A 16,398-nucleotide genomic window follows, 5' to 3' on the forward strand; every position below is an offset into this window, starting at 1 on the left:
ATTCTGACCTCACTTTGATCTTGAATAGGTAAGGATAAGGGTACAAGGCTCTTTGCTCTGGTCCAGGAATAGAATAGTTTAATCGCCTTACACTACGCACTCCTGTGCGTTATAAGCTCACACCATGAGCTCAAGTTTACAGTGGGTCTCAACTAAACGGTAACAAATTTAGTTGGATCCATATTTACACCAATAACTTGATCCACTGGCTGTTTTTGTTTTTTTGAATGAACGCTAGTGTGGCCCATAATACCATCATAGCTCTTTCCAGTGGGAAACGTAGTGAAGTCTCTGTGGTGACGTCACAGAAGGTCAGGGTGATTTAGTCTGAGGTCATCTGATGTCCCAGATCCGCCTGCCGCTGATGCACCCAGGAGGCGTCTTTCTTTACAACCGACAAGTGAGTGTACCGTTTCTTTTTAACATGAATTTTCTGAAATATTTGAATGAGAGATAAATACTGTTCCTCAGCAAAAAACCTAACTTTTGTTTGATTTAAGATGGTCACCTGTCTGTTTTTGGCAGTAAACCCCTGGTGAAAATGTACCCAACCACCTTAACACAGTTGGCACGGTCGAATCCTTTCCAGACTCCTCTTTTCTCCATTAAACCAGATCAGCAACATGAGAGCCGGCAGATAAAACGCAAACTTGCTGCAGCAGCTCATAATGGTAAGAAGTTGTTGTTCTTTATCTTCTGAAGTCGCAAACAGAATTAGACATATTGAATAGGCTTTATGTCCAAGATTGTATTTATTTATTTATTTATTATTCGTTATAAATATTTGAAAAGGTCATGGATGTAATGATAAAGCTCAGTGAAATTACACTATGCTATTTTTAAAGTGGACTCTATCAGACTGCTTGTCATTCCATTCTTAAAGAATTAACTTCCTCCACAAGGATTACACGTCTGGCTAATAGACTTAATTGTCATGATTGCCTGCCAAGGCACTTTTTCTCAAGACTGTTAAAAGAATAGTTAACCCAAAATTAAAGTTAAATCACCATATACCTGTTTCATCCTCCTCCTATGGGACACATTTTGAATAATGTGCTGAATCTGCTTGTTTTCCTCAATGCAATTACAATGAATGAGGACAAAAAGGATGCAAAATCATTGTGAATGTAGTCAATACGATTTGTGAATTATATTCTAAGTCTCTTGCAGTCATGCAAGTTTTGTTTGACAAACAGGCTCTTTTTCCCAGTTTTTCTCTGTTAGCTGCTGCAACAATGTTCATTGAGCCAGTGAGTTGAATATGACAAATGCACAATATCCGATTTGTGAATAAAGCATTCCGATTATATGAACTGGATCAGATTCAAAAGAACAATTCATTCTCAATTCAGACATCATCATTTGTCGTGAACTCTCGTGATCTAGAACTATAGGCTATCTGATTTTGCTTTGTTGGCCTCTCCAACTCATTAAATTGGCAGCAATGCAATTCAAGAACCATTTTGGGTTCTCTCAGTAAAGAGTTCTTAAAATAATAATTTTGCTTAGTTTGAAGAACACTCTTGAAAATAAAGTTTCTGTATTGGCTTCCATGACTCTATAAACATCCATGGAATCTTTTCAATACACAGAAGTTTCTTTATAGTAGAAAAAGATTCTTGAGATTGTTAAAATGTCCTACACACACACACACACACACACACACACACATAAAAAAGCTTATTTTAAGAACTATTCAGGTTCTTTGGGAAACCAAACATGGTTCTTCTATGGCAAAAACCCCTTTTGGAACCTTTATTTTTATGATCATTTTAACTATCTTAAGAATATTTTTCCACTATATTCACCTTTTGTGAAATGGAAAGGTTCCATGGATGTTAAATGTTCTTCATGAAACCATAGGTGCCAAAATAAGCTTTATTTTTCTTCAAAAGAAGTGTGACTTCTGATTTTCCATTCTGTATTACACACACAGTATTGATATTTGTGATCAAATTTAAAGGGAAATGCTGTGATGTCAAATGACAAGTGTTTTCCTCCCTCAGATGCAGATGTGAGCTGTGAATATGGGTCAAATAAATTTTACGCCCTCTGCGGTTTCGGTGGTGTTTTGAGCTGTGGCCTCACACACACTGCAGTCGTGCCCCTCGACCTCATTAAATGCCGCATACAGGTCATTTAACATATAAAAACTAAACAAGTTACCAGCTTACCAGCCAGACATTCACTAATGCATTATTCCTGTTGTCCAACAGGTGGACCCGGTTAAGTACAAGTCCATCTTCAATGGTTTCTCAGTCACTTTGAGAGAGGATGGCGTGAGAGGGCTGGGCAAAGGGTGGGCTCCTACATTCATTGGTTATTCCATGCAAGGCCTTTGCAAGTTTGGTTTCTATGAAGTCTTTAAGTCCCTGTACAATGACATGCTTGGAGAGGTAAGTCTACATTTGGGATACAAATAAGAGAGAAAATGAAAGGGAACTAATTTGACTCTGCAAAGATTGTTCCAAAACAGTTATTTGAACATATTTTTGCAAATCCGTTTGTGATAGATCTACAGCTAACTGCTGTCGTTTGGTTTGGTCTGGTAAACAGGAGAATGCTTATTTGTGGAGGACGTCCGTTTATCTGGCCGCATCAGCCAGCGCTGAGTTTTTCGCCGATATTGCACTGGCTCCTATGGAAGCGTGCAAAGTGCGCATCCAGACGCAGCCCGGCTACGCTAACACCCTGAGAGAGTGCGCCCCCAAAATGCATGCTGAGGAGGGGATAAACGCGTGAGTAGATCCTTAACTCTCTGCTCCTCCTCACTTAAGGGTCATACTTGTCAAAATAGACTGGATTATATGTACTATAATTTATATACACAGTAATATTTATTCTTTAATATTTTGTATTTTGAGGGGATTTCTTGGTGCAAATAATTTTTTCCAGGTTGTAAATGAAACAAAAAGGAGTATGTTTTGCAAGAAAATACTATTTCACAATTTCATGCCTAATTTAATGTGTTACTTGCTGATTCTCTGTCATTATTTGTGTAATTCACTAGCAATTTCTGAGTAAAAATTGGTTCTGTACCAAATTGTTTCAGTGTACTAGTAGACACCTATATTTTTATGTAGCACCTATATTTTAGTATTCAAAGTATTCTCCTCTAAATTATGCACCATTTATTCCTATTAGTTTTATTTTTATTTATATTTTGAATAGGCTTTTATTATATTTTTAGTTTTTGTGTTAAATTTAGTTAAATTTTGAATCATTTTGTTATGCCCTTTGTTATGCACTTATTTAAATATTTAGGTTTACTATATTTTTGTTTCAGTTTGTCATATTTTTCATTTATTTGCTGTTAATCATTTTAGTCATTTCAAGTTTTTTAACTAATATTTTATTTTATTTCAGTGAACACAATGTTTTAATAGTTTTAGTTTAGTTAATGATGATAACCATAATTTCTATAAAATAATACATATATATATATATATATATATATATTTTTTTTTTTTTTATTAAATTAAAAGTTAAAATGGAGTGTGTGTATATATTATGCCCTACTTGATAATTAGATTCTTTTCAGATATAATTACTTTTATTCATTTTGGATGTGGATATATTTAGACATTATCAAAGATTATTTCATTGTGGCTGAATTGTACCCAAAAATTGCTGTCCGTGCGTGCGTGCGTTCATATAACAAATGCCAAAAACTCACAAAGTTTTGTACCATTCCGATAAAAAAAAAAAAAAAAAAAATTGGGTTAAAAAATTACTGAAGATCACCAGAGGGTTAAGGCTGCCAAACAGTAAAAAATTGATTTCATTACCCACGAGGCCCTTCAGTAGACCTATATTGTGTGCTGGAGAACTGATTGTTGATGTTATCATCTGTGCAGGTTCTATAAAGGTGTTTTTCCCTTATGGCTGAGGCAGATCCCCTACACCATGATGAAGTTTGCCTGTTTCGAGCGTACCGTGGAGATGCTGTACAAACACGTAGTACCAAAACCCCGCAGTGAGTGCTCCAAAGCTGAGCAGCTGGTGGTGACCTTTGTTGCTGGTTATATTGGTAAGTGTTTGGGCCCTTAGATACAAGGTTATAAACTTTTAGACATGTCTTTGTAAAGAGTGCTGGCTCAACTTTGCATAGATAGATATAGATACATGTGAGCTTTGCTGTGTGTCTCTCCTCAGCTGGCGTGTTCTGTGCTATGGTGTCCCATCCCGCGGACTCTGTGGTGTCTGTACTAAACAAAGAGAAAGGCAGTTCAGCTGTTGAGGTGCTGAAAAGACTGGGACCTGTAGGTGAGTCACAGCACACACATACCAGTCAACAGCAGTGGGTCACAAAGAAAACCTGAGGAGTTGATTTTGCCATAATGACCAGCAAGACCAATAGATAAATTCATGGACATGAAATACTGATTTGAATTGCTATTATTTTATTACATTAAAAAAACTTTAGACATTAAAGCAGCGTGAAGTTGCAAAGGGATGTAATACTCTTTATTACCAAAAGAGGCTGCTGTTGTTCCTGGATTTATTCCCATTAGATAACATCAGTTTCATATGGAAAAACAATCATTTTATTTTGCTCTTTTATCTCAGTTGGTTTGATTATTAGCATGATTGAAGTCAGATGGATCAATTAGCACAGCAGAGTAACAGTTAAATACTGTCGGGTCAATCTGTGTATAAATCAAGTGTTCATATAGCTTCTCTTTCTCCCACAGGTGTGTGGAAGGGTCTTGTTGCTCGAATCATTATGATTGGCACGCTGACCGCCCTACAGTGGTTCATCTATGACTCAGTGAAGGTGTACTTCCGTCTGCCCCGTCCACCACCCCCTGAAATGCCCGAGTCCCTTAAGAGGAAGATGGGTCTCCTGGACTACTAGACTCCTCATTTATCAACTTTATCCTGAGTAACTTCACAAAAAAAAAAAAAAATTCCACATTCACCCCTTGCAATAAACGCAACAGGTCCTGGTGTGTTTATCAATGCTGAAAGCACTATTAAATGATCATATGACACTGGGTTTCTCCAGTGTCACTGTATGTCTGTATGAATATTAGAGTAAAATCAATCACACACCTAACATCTGTTGATTTTTATTTGACTTTTGTGCTTTTCAAACCTTTTTTCTCTCATTAGGTAACTGAATACTTAAAAAAAAATAAAAAATCTTCTGGAATGAGAATTTTGGTTGTTATTTGTGTGTATTAAAAGTGTTTTGTCATTATATCTAGAATTGTAAAAGTTTCCCTAATATTAGGTACATATATTTCATATGTAGTGTAAATATTTAAGCTTATTTTTTATACAATAGATACTTTTATTAAGGCGTATTTATTATACAGTAGAACAGGGTTTCAGACAGTGTTGTTGTTTGTTTACTAAATAAAAAATATTTTTTGTTATTTGAAATAAAAATAAAATATAAATGTTGGATGAAAAACTTAAATGATAATTAGAAATATTGCCTTGGCAACTAACTGAAATGAAAATTACAAAAACTTAAATAAAAATAAATTAAATTTCAAAAGCACATAAAATTACTAAAACATACACTAAAATTGAAATGAAAACAAAGTATAAAAATTAAATATTACTAATATAATGTGTAAATAATATTAAAATAACTTTAAACAGCATGTAACGCAATTAAACAAGAAGTAATTCAATCACAGAAAAACAATCCCTTACTTTAATTTTTCAAGGGAAAAGTAATTAAATTACAGTAATCCATTACTTAATAATGCATTACACCCAACACTGGTTTGTGAGATTGTGATAGAAATTAAATTAATGTATAACCAAATACATATATGTACATATGTATTAGGTCATACCAGTTCAGCTAACAAAAGGTGAACAAGATGGAAACTCCTGCTCTTGAATATCATTTGAATGCACCTTTAATTAGTTTCCTTTATGAATATTTTATAGCATTTCAGTGATGTGACATCCACAGTGTCTCAATTGCTTTGAGTGGCCAGTACGAGTGATGAACTAGATGTTACAATGAACGTTCTCTCTCCTATTGTCATCACCTTGATGTAAGCAACGGGAAAATGGTGACCTGTGACCTCAGTACAGCCTGTTTTGAGCTCTTAAGAGACATCCTATCAGAGGAACACCAAGCAGAGAGGGGTCATTCATTTCACAGAGTGTCCCTGCATTTGGACATCTTTGTGAGAGAGTATGAGTTTTTGAGAGCGAAGGACAGGGTGTTCTCTTATAAGTGTCTGTTTGTTCCATTGTTGTCATTATATCCCATTTGGTTTGTCTTGTTAATGTGGTTTGCAGTGACAGTACTGTGAAGACGAATTCTGAGAAATGAAGGCTCTCTGATTTGCTTCCTAAGCCGCTGATGCTGAGGGTCAAAGGTCACGAGGTGCACAGCTGCATTTCACTGTAACCTTTGTGCCACAAATCCATTTACTCTGTAATGGCTCCACATGCACCTTCACCTCCCTAGTTTGTATTACAGCATCAAGCCATCAAAAGTGTGTTAAAAGCACATGATTTCACTGTGATTTTGGTATATAAATGAACTTTAGTTTGACAAATCATATAAACTGGAATGAATAAATAAATCATAACCCACATGGATGCAAAATACTGTTGGACCAGCTGGCAACATAGAGAGTTAAATGTTAAAGCAGCTGTTTGTGAAGCTCATGTGATCATGTGCAATAGAATTACACAAATTAGATTTGACTGTCACGGCTGGAAAAATGCAAAAGTAGCAGCATTTGGATGAGTTGGAATAAAAAAAACTTTTTCGTTATTTGAAATAAAATAAACGTTACCTGCAATAAAAGCAACATTTTTTCATTTTCACTAACTAAAACTAAATAAATGATAATAAAAAACTGTATAGGCATATTTTCAAAAATGAATACTCAAAACTACTTTAAAAATTACTTTAGCTAAAAACAAAATGGAAAAAATAAAGGTAAAAAACAATTAAAATATTTTAATGATACTAAAAAGCACTGGTTAGAAATCATGTTTTGTTAAAATCTCAGATAAATATGCTGTATCATGCATAATCTGCACTTACATTTCATTTATGCATAATAATTTCTCAAAACACCTCAAAACTTTCACTCTATAAAAAAAAATCAAAGGTGTAAATACTGAGATCATTACTTAATGAAGATTTGCTTTGCTTCACCATTATGGCTTCATATTTGACAAACATAAAGATTTGGTACTGTTTTCATACATTTATAAAAGTTGGGTAATGAAACATTTCGTCCAAAAGAAACCCTGAGGTGAGAATAGTGTTGGCAAATGCCACACTCTATGTATTTGTGCATGTGAGTGTGTGCTAATGTGTCTGTCTCTCTCTATTGTTGCAACCCTTGTCTCATAATAAAGGTCAGTCTGAAATAGCATGCAGTCCTTCAGCCGGGTCACATGGGTTCATTAATAACCAAACGTTTGCCAGCCTCTGTGATATTCCATGAGAGGGATTGAAGAGCCTAGAAGCAGAATAAAGATAGCATACTAGACAATGAATTACATTCCTTCTTAGTTTAATTTATAAGGGTAATAATCTATATGCAGTACATGTAACTGATATACAACTATATAAATGTTTCATATACAACAGTTTTGCCGACTCATATTCAGAGCTGACTTTCCATGTTCAAGCTGCCCTCATTTTCCTCATGAAGTACAGCGTCTCTCTGTGATTGGACACTGGTTTGATGGGCGGTAGGTTTGTGCTCACTGATTGGTGGGAATATAGGCTATGAGGTGAACTATGCCAATGAGGGACGGACAAACCTGTTGTGTACACATCTACTTCAGTATTTAGACAGCAATGGCAATAGATAAATACATTTCTCAACTGACACCTGAACTAATTTCAATGACATTAAACATGACAGGTTGTATTTGTACTTCGGTATTTACAAAGCGCCATTTTTAGACTAAAAAAGTCTAAATTTACCAGGATTGACACATCATTTTAGATAAACAGCATGAGAGAGTAAAGTATGGTTACGTGTTCGTTTGCAGCTTGATAAGGGCTTGAGTGCATTAAAGAAATAGTAAACGCATAGATAGACTACAATGAAAACTCTAATGGGAGAATTTAAAATTTCCAGGAACTATCTATAGAACACTATAATAGCTCCATAGTGGCCGTCAGGATGGCAAGACCTAGAGGGCACAGACAGTTTTGTAATACACCAATCTATCCACAAAACCAAACACTAATTAGACAGCAAGGTGTCCCATAATCCCCCCTAACACACACATGCACAGCTCCTCTTCTTCTCTCTTGCTCGTTTCTTCATCTTCATCCATTTAGTATATTCATCTCTTTATTACCTTATTTGATGTATGTAGAAAAACATTCTTCCTTTATCTAAGCTTTTAAGCAAATAATGGCAGTGCCCTTAAATCTGCTCTGATGTCACTGACTGATGCATGCTCTTATTGGACGAGCCAGTGGGAGGAACAGAGGCCTCATTGGTCCCCATATTTAGGATTTAAGAAAGCATTGTTTGATCATAAAAAGGCTGTTGCTTTGTTGCTGAGGTGCCATAGCACATCTATCTATCTATCTATCTATCTATCTATCTATCTATCTATCTATCTATCTATCTATCTATCTATCTATCTATCTATCTATCTATCTATCTATCTATCTATCTATCTATCATAATCTAGGAAACATGTGGCTCCAAAATGCAAAAGCCATTTGAGATCAATTGTTTTATTTCAAAATTGAAGGTAATCTATGCCCTCTTTAAGTAAAGTAGCCACGCGAGTTTTCTTGATTTTGTATTTGAAATGTAATGTTCGAGTTACAACAAGATTCACTAATTATGTTCCATCTGCATGTGTTTACTAGGCAGTTCAAAACCTGTCATGTTGCATAACACACACAACCCCACCCATGCAACTCCATTGGGCAACCAACATCCCAAATAATATAATGAAAGCTGGAAAATTCAATGTTTTAATTGTAATATTTGACTTTGCATAGTGATTATTGGGATACAACTTTAATGTGGAATTATTGACAAATATTTCAGTAATACAGATCCCATTAAGGTGCAAGGTCAGTGGAGAGGAAGTATTTTTATAATAACAATTAAATCCTTGACATAGTCCTCCAAGGGGAAAGTGGGCCGGTCTGTCGTTCTCATATTCCTCATATCAGTAAGGGCATCGCATGCACTTGTGACAGTAGGTCATACGCTTTCTGCGTAGCGCCGCACGCTTAAATTCCGCTCCTCCACGAGTCACGCGACCACGCACGCACGCGCTCGCTCTCACCGGTACTCAGCAGCGGCTTTCACTGCCCTTCCTGCAGCTAAGGATACATATTTAACATTCCTGCAACAAATGTATGTATATGGTTTGAATGGCTGTTTTATTGCTTCGTATAAGCCTCATCTAAATAAATTCTCTCGATTAGCAACATTATGTTAAACAAGCACCGTCGTCATGGTGCGATGATGTATAACCAGTGTTTTTGACATTGAAGAGGTGTGAAAAATCGGCGTCCTAATGTTTGCAACACTTCCGTGCGTCACACCTTGAAGTTTGAAGTCTTTTGTTGCGTTTAAAGTGAAGTAACAGTCGTGTTTCCAACCTGAATTGATAGATGAGCAGCCAAGGACGTTTGTGTTTGGTTCACGCATGAACATGGAGGAATCCACTGCACGCTGACCGTGAATTTGGCCTTGTTTAGATTCATCTGATGGACAGAGGCCAAACTACGAATGCATGATTAACTCGAGGCTCTTAAAATAAGAGTGAATCGATTACCATCATGATTTTACAATTTGCTGTTTGTTTTCAGACGCAATTACTGCATCCGAATCGTCAAGGACGTGATAAGGACGGTTGCGTCATAAAATGGTTTTATGAGCGCTGTATTAAGTTGAAATACTTACTTTTTGTTTTATTTTTTTTAGAGCAATTCGAATTCTCTGTGGACACCGTAGCAAACTATTTAACGAGTAAAAAAATCTTCTTATTATACGATTTTATTTTAGCTTTAAATAATGTAATTACATTTGTAAATGAGAAAGTATTTAAAATTATTGTTAATAATTCTTATAAAATGTTATGGTTTTAAATGTTATTTACAATTGAATGAATAAACAAAGGTGAATTTTCACACCATTTTAGTTCATTTGATTTATACATTAGCCTTCGCTTGCCACATAGCGTTGCATTATTTCATTTTTATTACACTCATAGCTTTGATTTTGTTTGTTAGTTTTTACACAGTACTTCTAGGCCACTATTTTGATTTTAAGTGTATGTTTAGCACTAGCAGAGAGTAGTCTTCAGTACTGCTTAGGCTTCATGTAATTGGTTGAGCTTTTCACACAAATATCAGTTCATAAAACGATAGTTATGTTAAGTAGCAGCAGCATTTCAATATAAGGTTTAGAGATAAAGGCGCACGACTATGTTATACTGGCTATGACCCTTGAAGAAGTGCAATTAGACCTTTTATGATGGCAATATCTAACACTTTCTAGATAATATCTAACGTCTAACATAATCCTCATGAGCCCATTGTGGATTAGTGTCACAATTGAGCGCTCTTTCTGTGTGTGTGTGCCAGAATTTGCATGCTCATAAGCCAGTGCAGTCTTGTCTAGTCAACTGTAATAAACTTAATTGACTGGAATTCTAACTGCCTAAAATAAATGGTTTAATTTGTATAATGCACTTAGAAGCTTCCTAGATGGGGCAAAGTAAACTATAAATAATTTAGTATATATATATATATATATTTTGTTACTTTTTTTTCCCCTCTTGTTTGTCTGGGATGGACACACTGCCTAATTAATATTGCAGTGTGTAGAAACACTCCTTCAGTTTGTCTAGCAAATGGGGGCAGAGTGACTTGGCTCTAGTGGGTAATTTTATTATCAAGTGGGCATCTGCTGGTTGCAACTCAGGATATGGGTAATTTGCACAATATGGAGTAATGGTTTAAGGAGTGAGGGTTACCTTGACCCAGCTTTGATGCCTGACCATGTCCTCTTACCCAGTTAACGTTTACTCCAAACCTTCCTGTCATTTTTTTTTTCTTTTTTCTACTTTCATTTCTATTATTGATGGCTTAGAAGTGGTACATTCTCATTAGTTTGCATTGTGTACATGATCTGTCCTGTTCTTCCAGTGGGATCATGGCTTCAGTAATGGAGAAACTGATCACTCCTTTGGCCAGCGGCCCCGCTGAGCCCCCCAGGAACAAAGTCACAATTGTTGGCGTGGGACAGGTGGGCATGGCGTGCGCTGTCAGCGTCCTGCTTAGGGTAAGAGACTTAATATCACTCTACACAAGTGTAATGAGCAAATGTTTTTACTTTGAATTTTGGTGGCATTCATGCCTTGAATATATATAATATTTATAGCTACTATAGTTTGTGGTCACATTTACTGTCGCTAGGTGAAGTTTTGCAGGCAAAATCTAGTCATTTCAATAGGAATCGATGCAATTGGGAGCATTGCATAAGCTGCACTATAGACAGTGAGCTGCTTTTGCCTGCTAAATTTCTCTAATGTGACTGTACCTTACTATGAAAATTGTCATGCATTTAAAGTAATGTTGTTTCCTGTCTTGTAGGAGCTTACAGATGAACTGGCTCTGGTGGATGTTGTGGAGGATAGACTGAGGGGAGAAATGTTGGATTTGCAACACGGCAGCCTTTTCCTCAAGACCCCTAAGATTGTGGCTGACAAGGGTGGGATGCACTTCCATGAGCCTGACTGTTAAAATGATCAGATTATTTTAGCTTGTATATTAATATACATCAAGTTCTCGTGATCTTATAAAATAGAGGCTTAAGGTGCAATCGATGTTTTGCATGCAAAAAAAGGTACTTGTCAATAGTGTAGTGATGTTTGAAGCAGAAGTTACTTGCAAACCAAACAGTTGGTCAACAGCAGATCCGTGTAACCAACCTGAACCCATTATGAAATATTTTGGCCTTGACGGAAAATGCCTGGTTCTGTGAATTCTTATTGAAATTGCTAGATTTCGCCTGGAAAAATTTGCTGAACAATGCACATTTATGCTGAAAGGCTTTAAGTTTTATTTCAGTTGTACTGCCTGAAGTTTTGAGTGGCAGTGTATGTGTTTCTTTGATAGACTATTCCGTGACTGCTAACTCTCGTATCGTGGTGGTGACGGCCGGAGTGCGTCAACAGGAGGGTGAGAGCAGATTGAACCTGGTGCAGAGGAACGTCAACATTTTCAAACACATCATCCCTCAGATTGTCAAATACAGTCCTGACTGCATCCTTGTTGTGGTGTCTAATCCAGGTGAGCAAATCAACTCAAAACATGCTTAATTTGAATGTTTTGCGTTGCAGCACTTCAGGTACCTGTAGTGTATCTGTATTAACTGTGGTTGTCCGTGTTCATCCAGTGGATGTTCTGACCTACGTGACCTGGAAGCTGAGCGGCCTGCCAAAGCACCGTGTCATTGGTAGCGGGACCAACCTGGACTCCGCCCGCTTCCGTTACATCATGGCGGAGAAACTGGGCATCCACTCCAGCAGCTTTAATGGCTACATCCTGGGAGAGCATGGAGACTCCAGCGGTGAGAGAGGGAGCTGAATGGAGAGGAAAGATGGAGGGTGTGGAGAGGAAGAAAAGTAACTGGGAGATGATGAAGGACTAGCAGAAAGAATAAGATTGATACACAATATCAACTGCTGCATGATGTGGCACGATTTCAGTTAATCACAGCATATTTGATTTGAAGTTGCTGTTCTTTTGTTTAACAGTGCCTGTATGGAGTGGAACAAATGTGGCGGGAGTCAGCCTGCAGAAACTCAACCCCGACATCGGCACAGATAAAGACAGCGAGAACTGGAAGGAAGCTCACAAGATGGTTGTGGACAGGTAGGGGACGTCTTGTTTCGGGGGCTCTGTTATATGACTGATGGGCAATTGGAAATCTAGATTACATTTTTAGTAAACCACAGTGCTGTTGAAAAGGTAAATTATAATTTTCGTTATTTTCACAAGTTATAATAAAATGGATTTCAGCCAGAATAATACCAAAATTACACGAATTGAATGTTTGACAAACCCATATACTGTAGGGGTTTTTTTTAACACAAAGAGGATTTGTAGTAATTTTCTACACAAAATGGTTCATAGTGACAATCTGTGCAACTCCAATAACTTTCAGACAGAAATTTAATGTTTGAAGTTCAAGCTTTAAGTTCTTGGTTTCAAAATACTCAAGAAAAAAAAAAAAAGACAAAAGTGGTGTTTGGAATGACATGACTAAGTAATGTTAAAGTAAATCTCCACTGTTAATTAGTTGCTCCTATCTTCTCTTAGTGCTTACGAAGTGATCAAGCTGAAGGGATACACTAACTGGGCCATCGGCCTCAGTGTGGCAGACCTGACCGAGACCCTGGTGAAGAACCTGAACCGGGTCCACCCTGTCTCCACCATGGTGAAGGTGAGAGGAGTTTACACCGTTTATCATCATGGTGTAGTCATACACTTTCATATCCCAGAACTACACATAATGAATCAAGGTGTTTTTGTTTAGTGATCACTTCACGTGTTGCTTGTCGTCTGCAGGGCATGTATGGAATCAGCGAGGAGGTGTACCTGAGTCTGCCCTGTGTGCTCAACAGCAGTGGAGTGGGCAGCGTCATCAACATGACCCTGACTGACGAAGAAATTGCTCAGCTGAAGAAGAGCGGTGACACTCTGTGGGGCATCCAAAAAGACCTGAAGGACCTGTAGGTCAACTGCGGGATGCCACACTCTTTCACTCTTCACACTCCCTCAGTATCTCTACACACTTTCTAACTATGTCGGTCCTTTCTTCTCACTTGCTTTTGGATATGGTTGCTTTGAAGTATTTTTTTTTTCCATGGTGGTTAATGTAGGCATAATAATCTAAAATATGAAATCATTCTTCTAAAGCGAATGATCAAAGGGGAACATCTTTGCACTTGTTAAGTCATTGTGTAGGCAATGAAGAAAGAACCAACACCTCTCTTGTCTGGACATAATTTAGTGAGATCATTAGGGAACATTCTGTTGCTGTTTAAGTCAAGAGGAGAAGGGAATGAAGTGAGGTAGATACAAATGTATTCATTCTGAATTATTTTGCAAGTGTTGGTCATTAGTGTATGTGTGTCAGATGAAGTTAATAAAATAATGAACTGTTAAAATCTGTCTTGGCTGTTTTTGTGATCTTATGGATGCAAGTTGCACTTTCCGGTGGTAAAACAAGCTGTATTATACAATGACTTAAAATAGAGAGGCTAGTTATCTAACTTTTTTTTTGTTGCTCACCTAAACGTTTTAAAGATGAAAACTAATTTTGTTGTATTAGTGACAATTTATAATAAAACACAAATTAGTTTGTCAATGTTCAATCTTTAAAGGAACAAAAGGGTTGAAACAGCTTTTACCTGCAGTGAACAATCAGGCCTACATTCTATTTACAGCCAGGCGAAAATACGCGAGTAGGTTACTTGTAAACTAAACTTTGAAAACACTATCTGAAAATAATATTCGACATTTTATACGTCCTGTGACTCCTGTCTGCTTCAGGGTGCCCAATTCGCACTCTGCACTGCAAAAAAATAAAAATGCTTTTCTTCTTTCGTATTTTTGTCTTGTTTCCAGTCCAAATATCTAATAATTCTTAAATCACTATGCATTTATAGATGAGAAATGACATAAGATATGTCCTGTTTTCCGGGGGAATTCATTAAAATTAGCTAAGTGAGTTTTTGCTTTAAAAAAGCTAAATTATCTGCCAATGGGATAAGAAAAAATATCTTAATTCAAACAGAAACAACATTATTTTCCCTACCCCATTGGCAGATAATTTTGCATGTTTTAAGCAAAAACTCACTTAACTTTTATTTATTTCCCCAGAAAACAGGACATAATATCTTATGTAATTTTACAACTTTAGTAGGCTAAATGCATCTTGATTTAAGAAGAGTTTGATATTTGGACTGGAAACGATGGAATGGAAATTCAAAAGCCATCAAACAATATAAATCGTTTATTGCACAAATACAATAACTCAATGAAACAAAGTGCGCCATATAATCCCATAAAGCATAACCGGCAAAGCGTGCCTGAAATAATTACCCGCAGTTTTCAACGAAGCAAACCACATCCTTCCAACTGATGAAGAGTTATTTTCACGAAGTTTCTAATTGTTTTCTCAGGTAAAGAATCATTGGCAGCAGGTGCTCGTGTTTGGGTCTGTCAGAGTCAGTTGTCGCTTGATTTCGCTTCCCAAAACGCAGCCCAAATGGATTGTAGTTGAATTTACTGCGTGTTAATCGATGTTTGCAGGAAATTTTACTCGATTCATCTTTTTCTTGGATGAAAACGCAAAGGCTTCCGTCGTCCGAAGCGTTGGGCTCGTCAAATTGCCTCCGCTCCATTGAGAGATAGTGCTGCTTAGAGTCTGTAAAGTAAGATATCCTTTTCAATACACTTTTTAACAAGCATTATTAATCATGTATTTGGATTGAAATCCATCACCTTACCTGGACTGGCTTCAGGTGTATCCATGTCAGTGAATGGTGCTCTCATAGCTGTGGACTGACAGATCATTGCTGACAGGAAGAGAATCAGTGCCTTGATTTTCATACTGCTGAATTGTAAAGATTATGCAGCACAGCTGAGCCTTTCTTTCTTCAGTGAACAAACCCATGCTCTGCTGTCCTCCTTCAATATAAAGCTTGGCTGGTGACATCCTCTGACCTTATTTTACATAATGTCTTTGAAAAAATAGGTCCTCCCTGTCCCTGTTGCCTCATCCAGAGCATTTCAACTGTAAATTTTTTCGTTTTTTTTCTTCTTCTTGGAAATCCTGTGGTAAACTGTACACTGAAGTCGATTATTCAAATAGCTGCTGAAATTTTGCCTGCGAAGCCCACCAAAAGCACATTATGTGTGTTTGTAGACACATCACACATTTTAATTTGTTTTCTCTCATTCTGTGCCAGAGAACAACATGATATGAAAGTAAAATAAGGGTCTTGTAGCAGGAAAAGGGAGGCTCTATAATCTTGTACAATCATGGTCAATTACTGTTTGTGGGGAAAATATGGTAAACTTTCATTGTTATCTTGCCTTCAGCATGCATATCAACCTGGATATCATAACTACAAGAAAATGTTCCTGCCATAAAGAGTCGTCACTGACAACATTAGCGGCATGTGAGTATGAATTATGCAAAGGTCTGATGGTTTTATTTGTGATGGAGCACTGATAAAAAGCTTTTTACTCTCAGCCTTCAGGGTTGTTGTTCTTGTTTTGTGAGGCTACAAACATCCTAAATGTAAATATATAAAAATGATTGAAAGTGAAAATGTCATTTTTAAATGGTTACAATAGGCTTTTGAACACTCTTAAGGACTGTTTTTCAGGTAATA

At 36.8% G+C, this 16,398-nt stretch overlaps 3 protein-coding genes across 3 annotated transcripts; 2 read left to right on the plus strand and 1 right to left on the minus strand.

The window, feature by feature from the left end:
• Nucleotides 1-519: 519 nt before the first annotated feature.
• Nucleotides 520-5,059, plus strand: slc25a3a (solute carrier family 25 member 3a). The gene is made up of 7 exons (XM_056235760.1): nt 520-671; nt 2,007-2,134; nt 2,217-2,396; nt 2,557-2,738; nt 3,858-4,030; nt 4,156-4,266; nt 4,695-5,059. Exons 1-7 carry the CDS (start codon nt 542-544, stop codon nt 4,856-4,858), a joined length of 1,068 nt encoding a protein of 355 aa, XP_056091735.1. The 5' UTR covers nt 520-541; the 3' UTR covers nt 4,859-5,059.
• A 4,147-nt stretch (nt 5,060-9,206) lies between these two features.
• Nucleotides 9,207-14,163, plus strand: ldhba (lactate dehydrogenase Ba). Its single transcript, XM_056235766.1, has 8 exons — nt 9,207-9,335; nt 11,135-11,270; nt 11,582-11,699; nt 12,107-12,280; nt 12,387-12,560; nt 12,748-12,865; nt 13,313-13,436; nt 13,562-14,163. Exons 2-8 carry the CDS (start codon nt 11,142-11,144, stop codon nt 13,727-13,729), a joined length of 1,005 nt encoding a protein of 334 aa, XP_056091741.1. The 5' UTR covers nt 9,207-9,335; nt 11,135-11,141; the 3' UTR covers nt 13,730-14,163.
• A 907-nt stretch (nt 14,164-15,070) lies between these two features.
• Nucleotides 15,071-15,709, minus strand: kiss2 (kisspeptin 2). Its single transcript, XM_056235768.1, has 2 exons — nt 15,508-15,709; nt 15,071-15,425 (listed from the first exon to the last, which is right to left on the minus strand). Exons 1-2 carry the CDS (start codon nt 15,608-15,610, stop codon nt 15,154-15,156), a joined length of 375 nt encoding a protein of 124 aa, XP_056091743.1. The 5' UTR covers nt 15,611-15,709; the 3' UTR covers nt 15,071-15,153.
• Nucleotides 15,710-16,398: the final 689 nt, after the last annotated feature.

Source organism: Rhinichthys klamathensis, unplaced genomic scaffold (assembly GCF_029890125.1).
Source record: "Rhinichthys klamathensis goyatoka isolate OS25496 unplaced genomic scaffold, OSU_Roscu_1.1 h1tg000430l_1, whole genome shotgun sequence".
Lineage (NCBI taxonomy): Eukaryota > Metazoa > Chordata > Actinopteri > Cypriniformes > Leuciscidae > Rhinichthys > Rhinichthys klamathensis.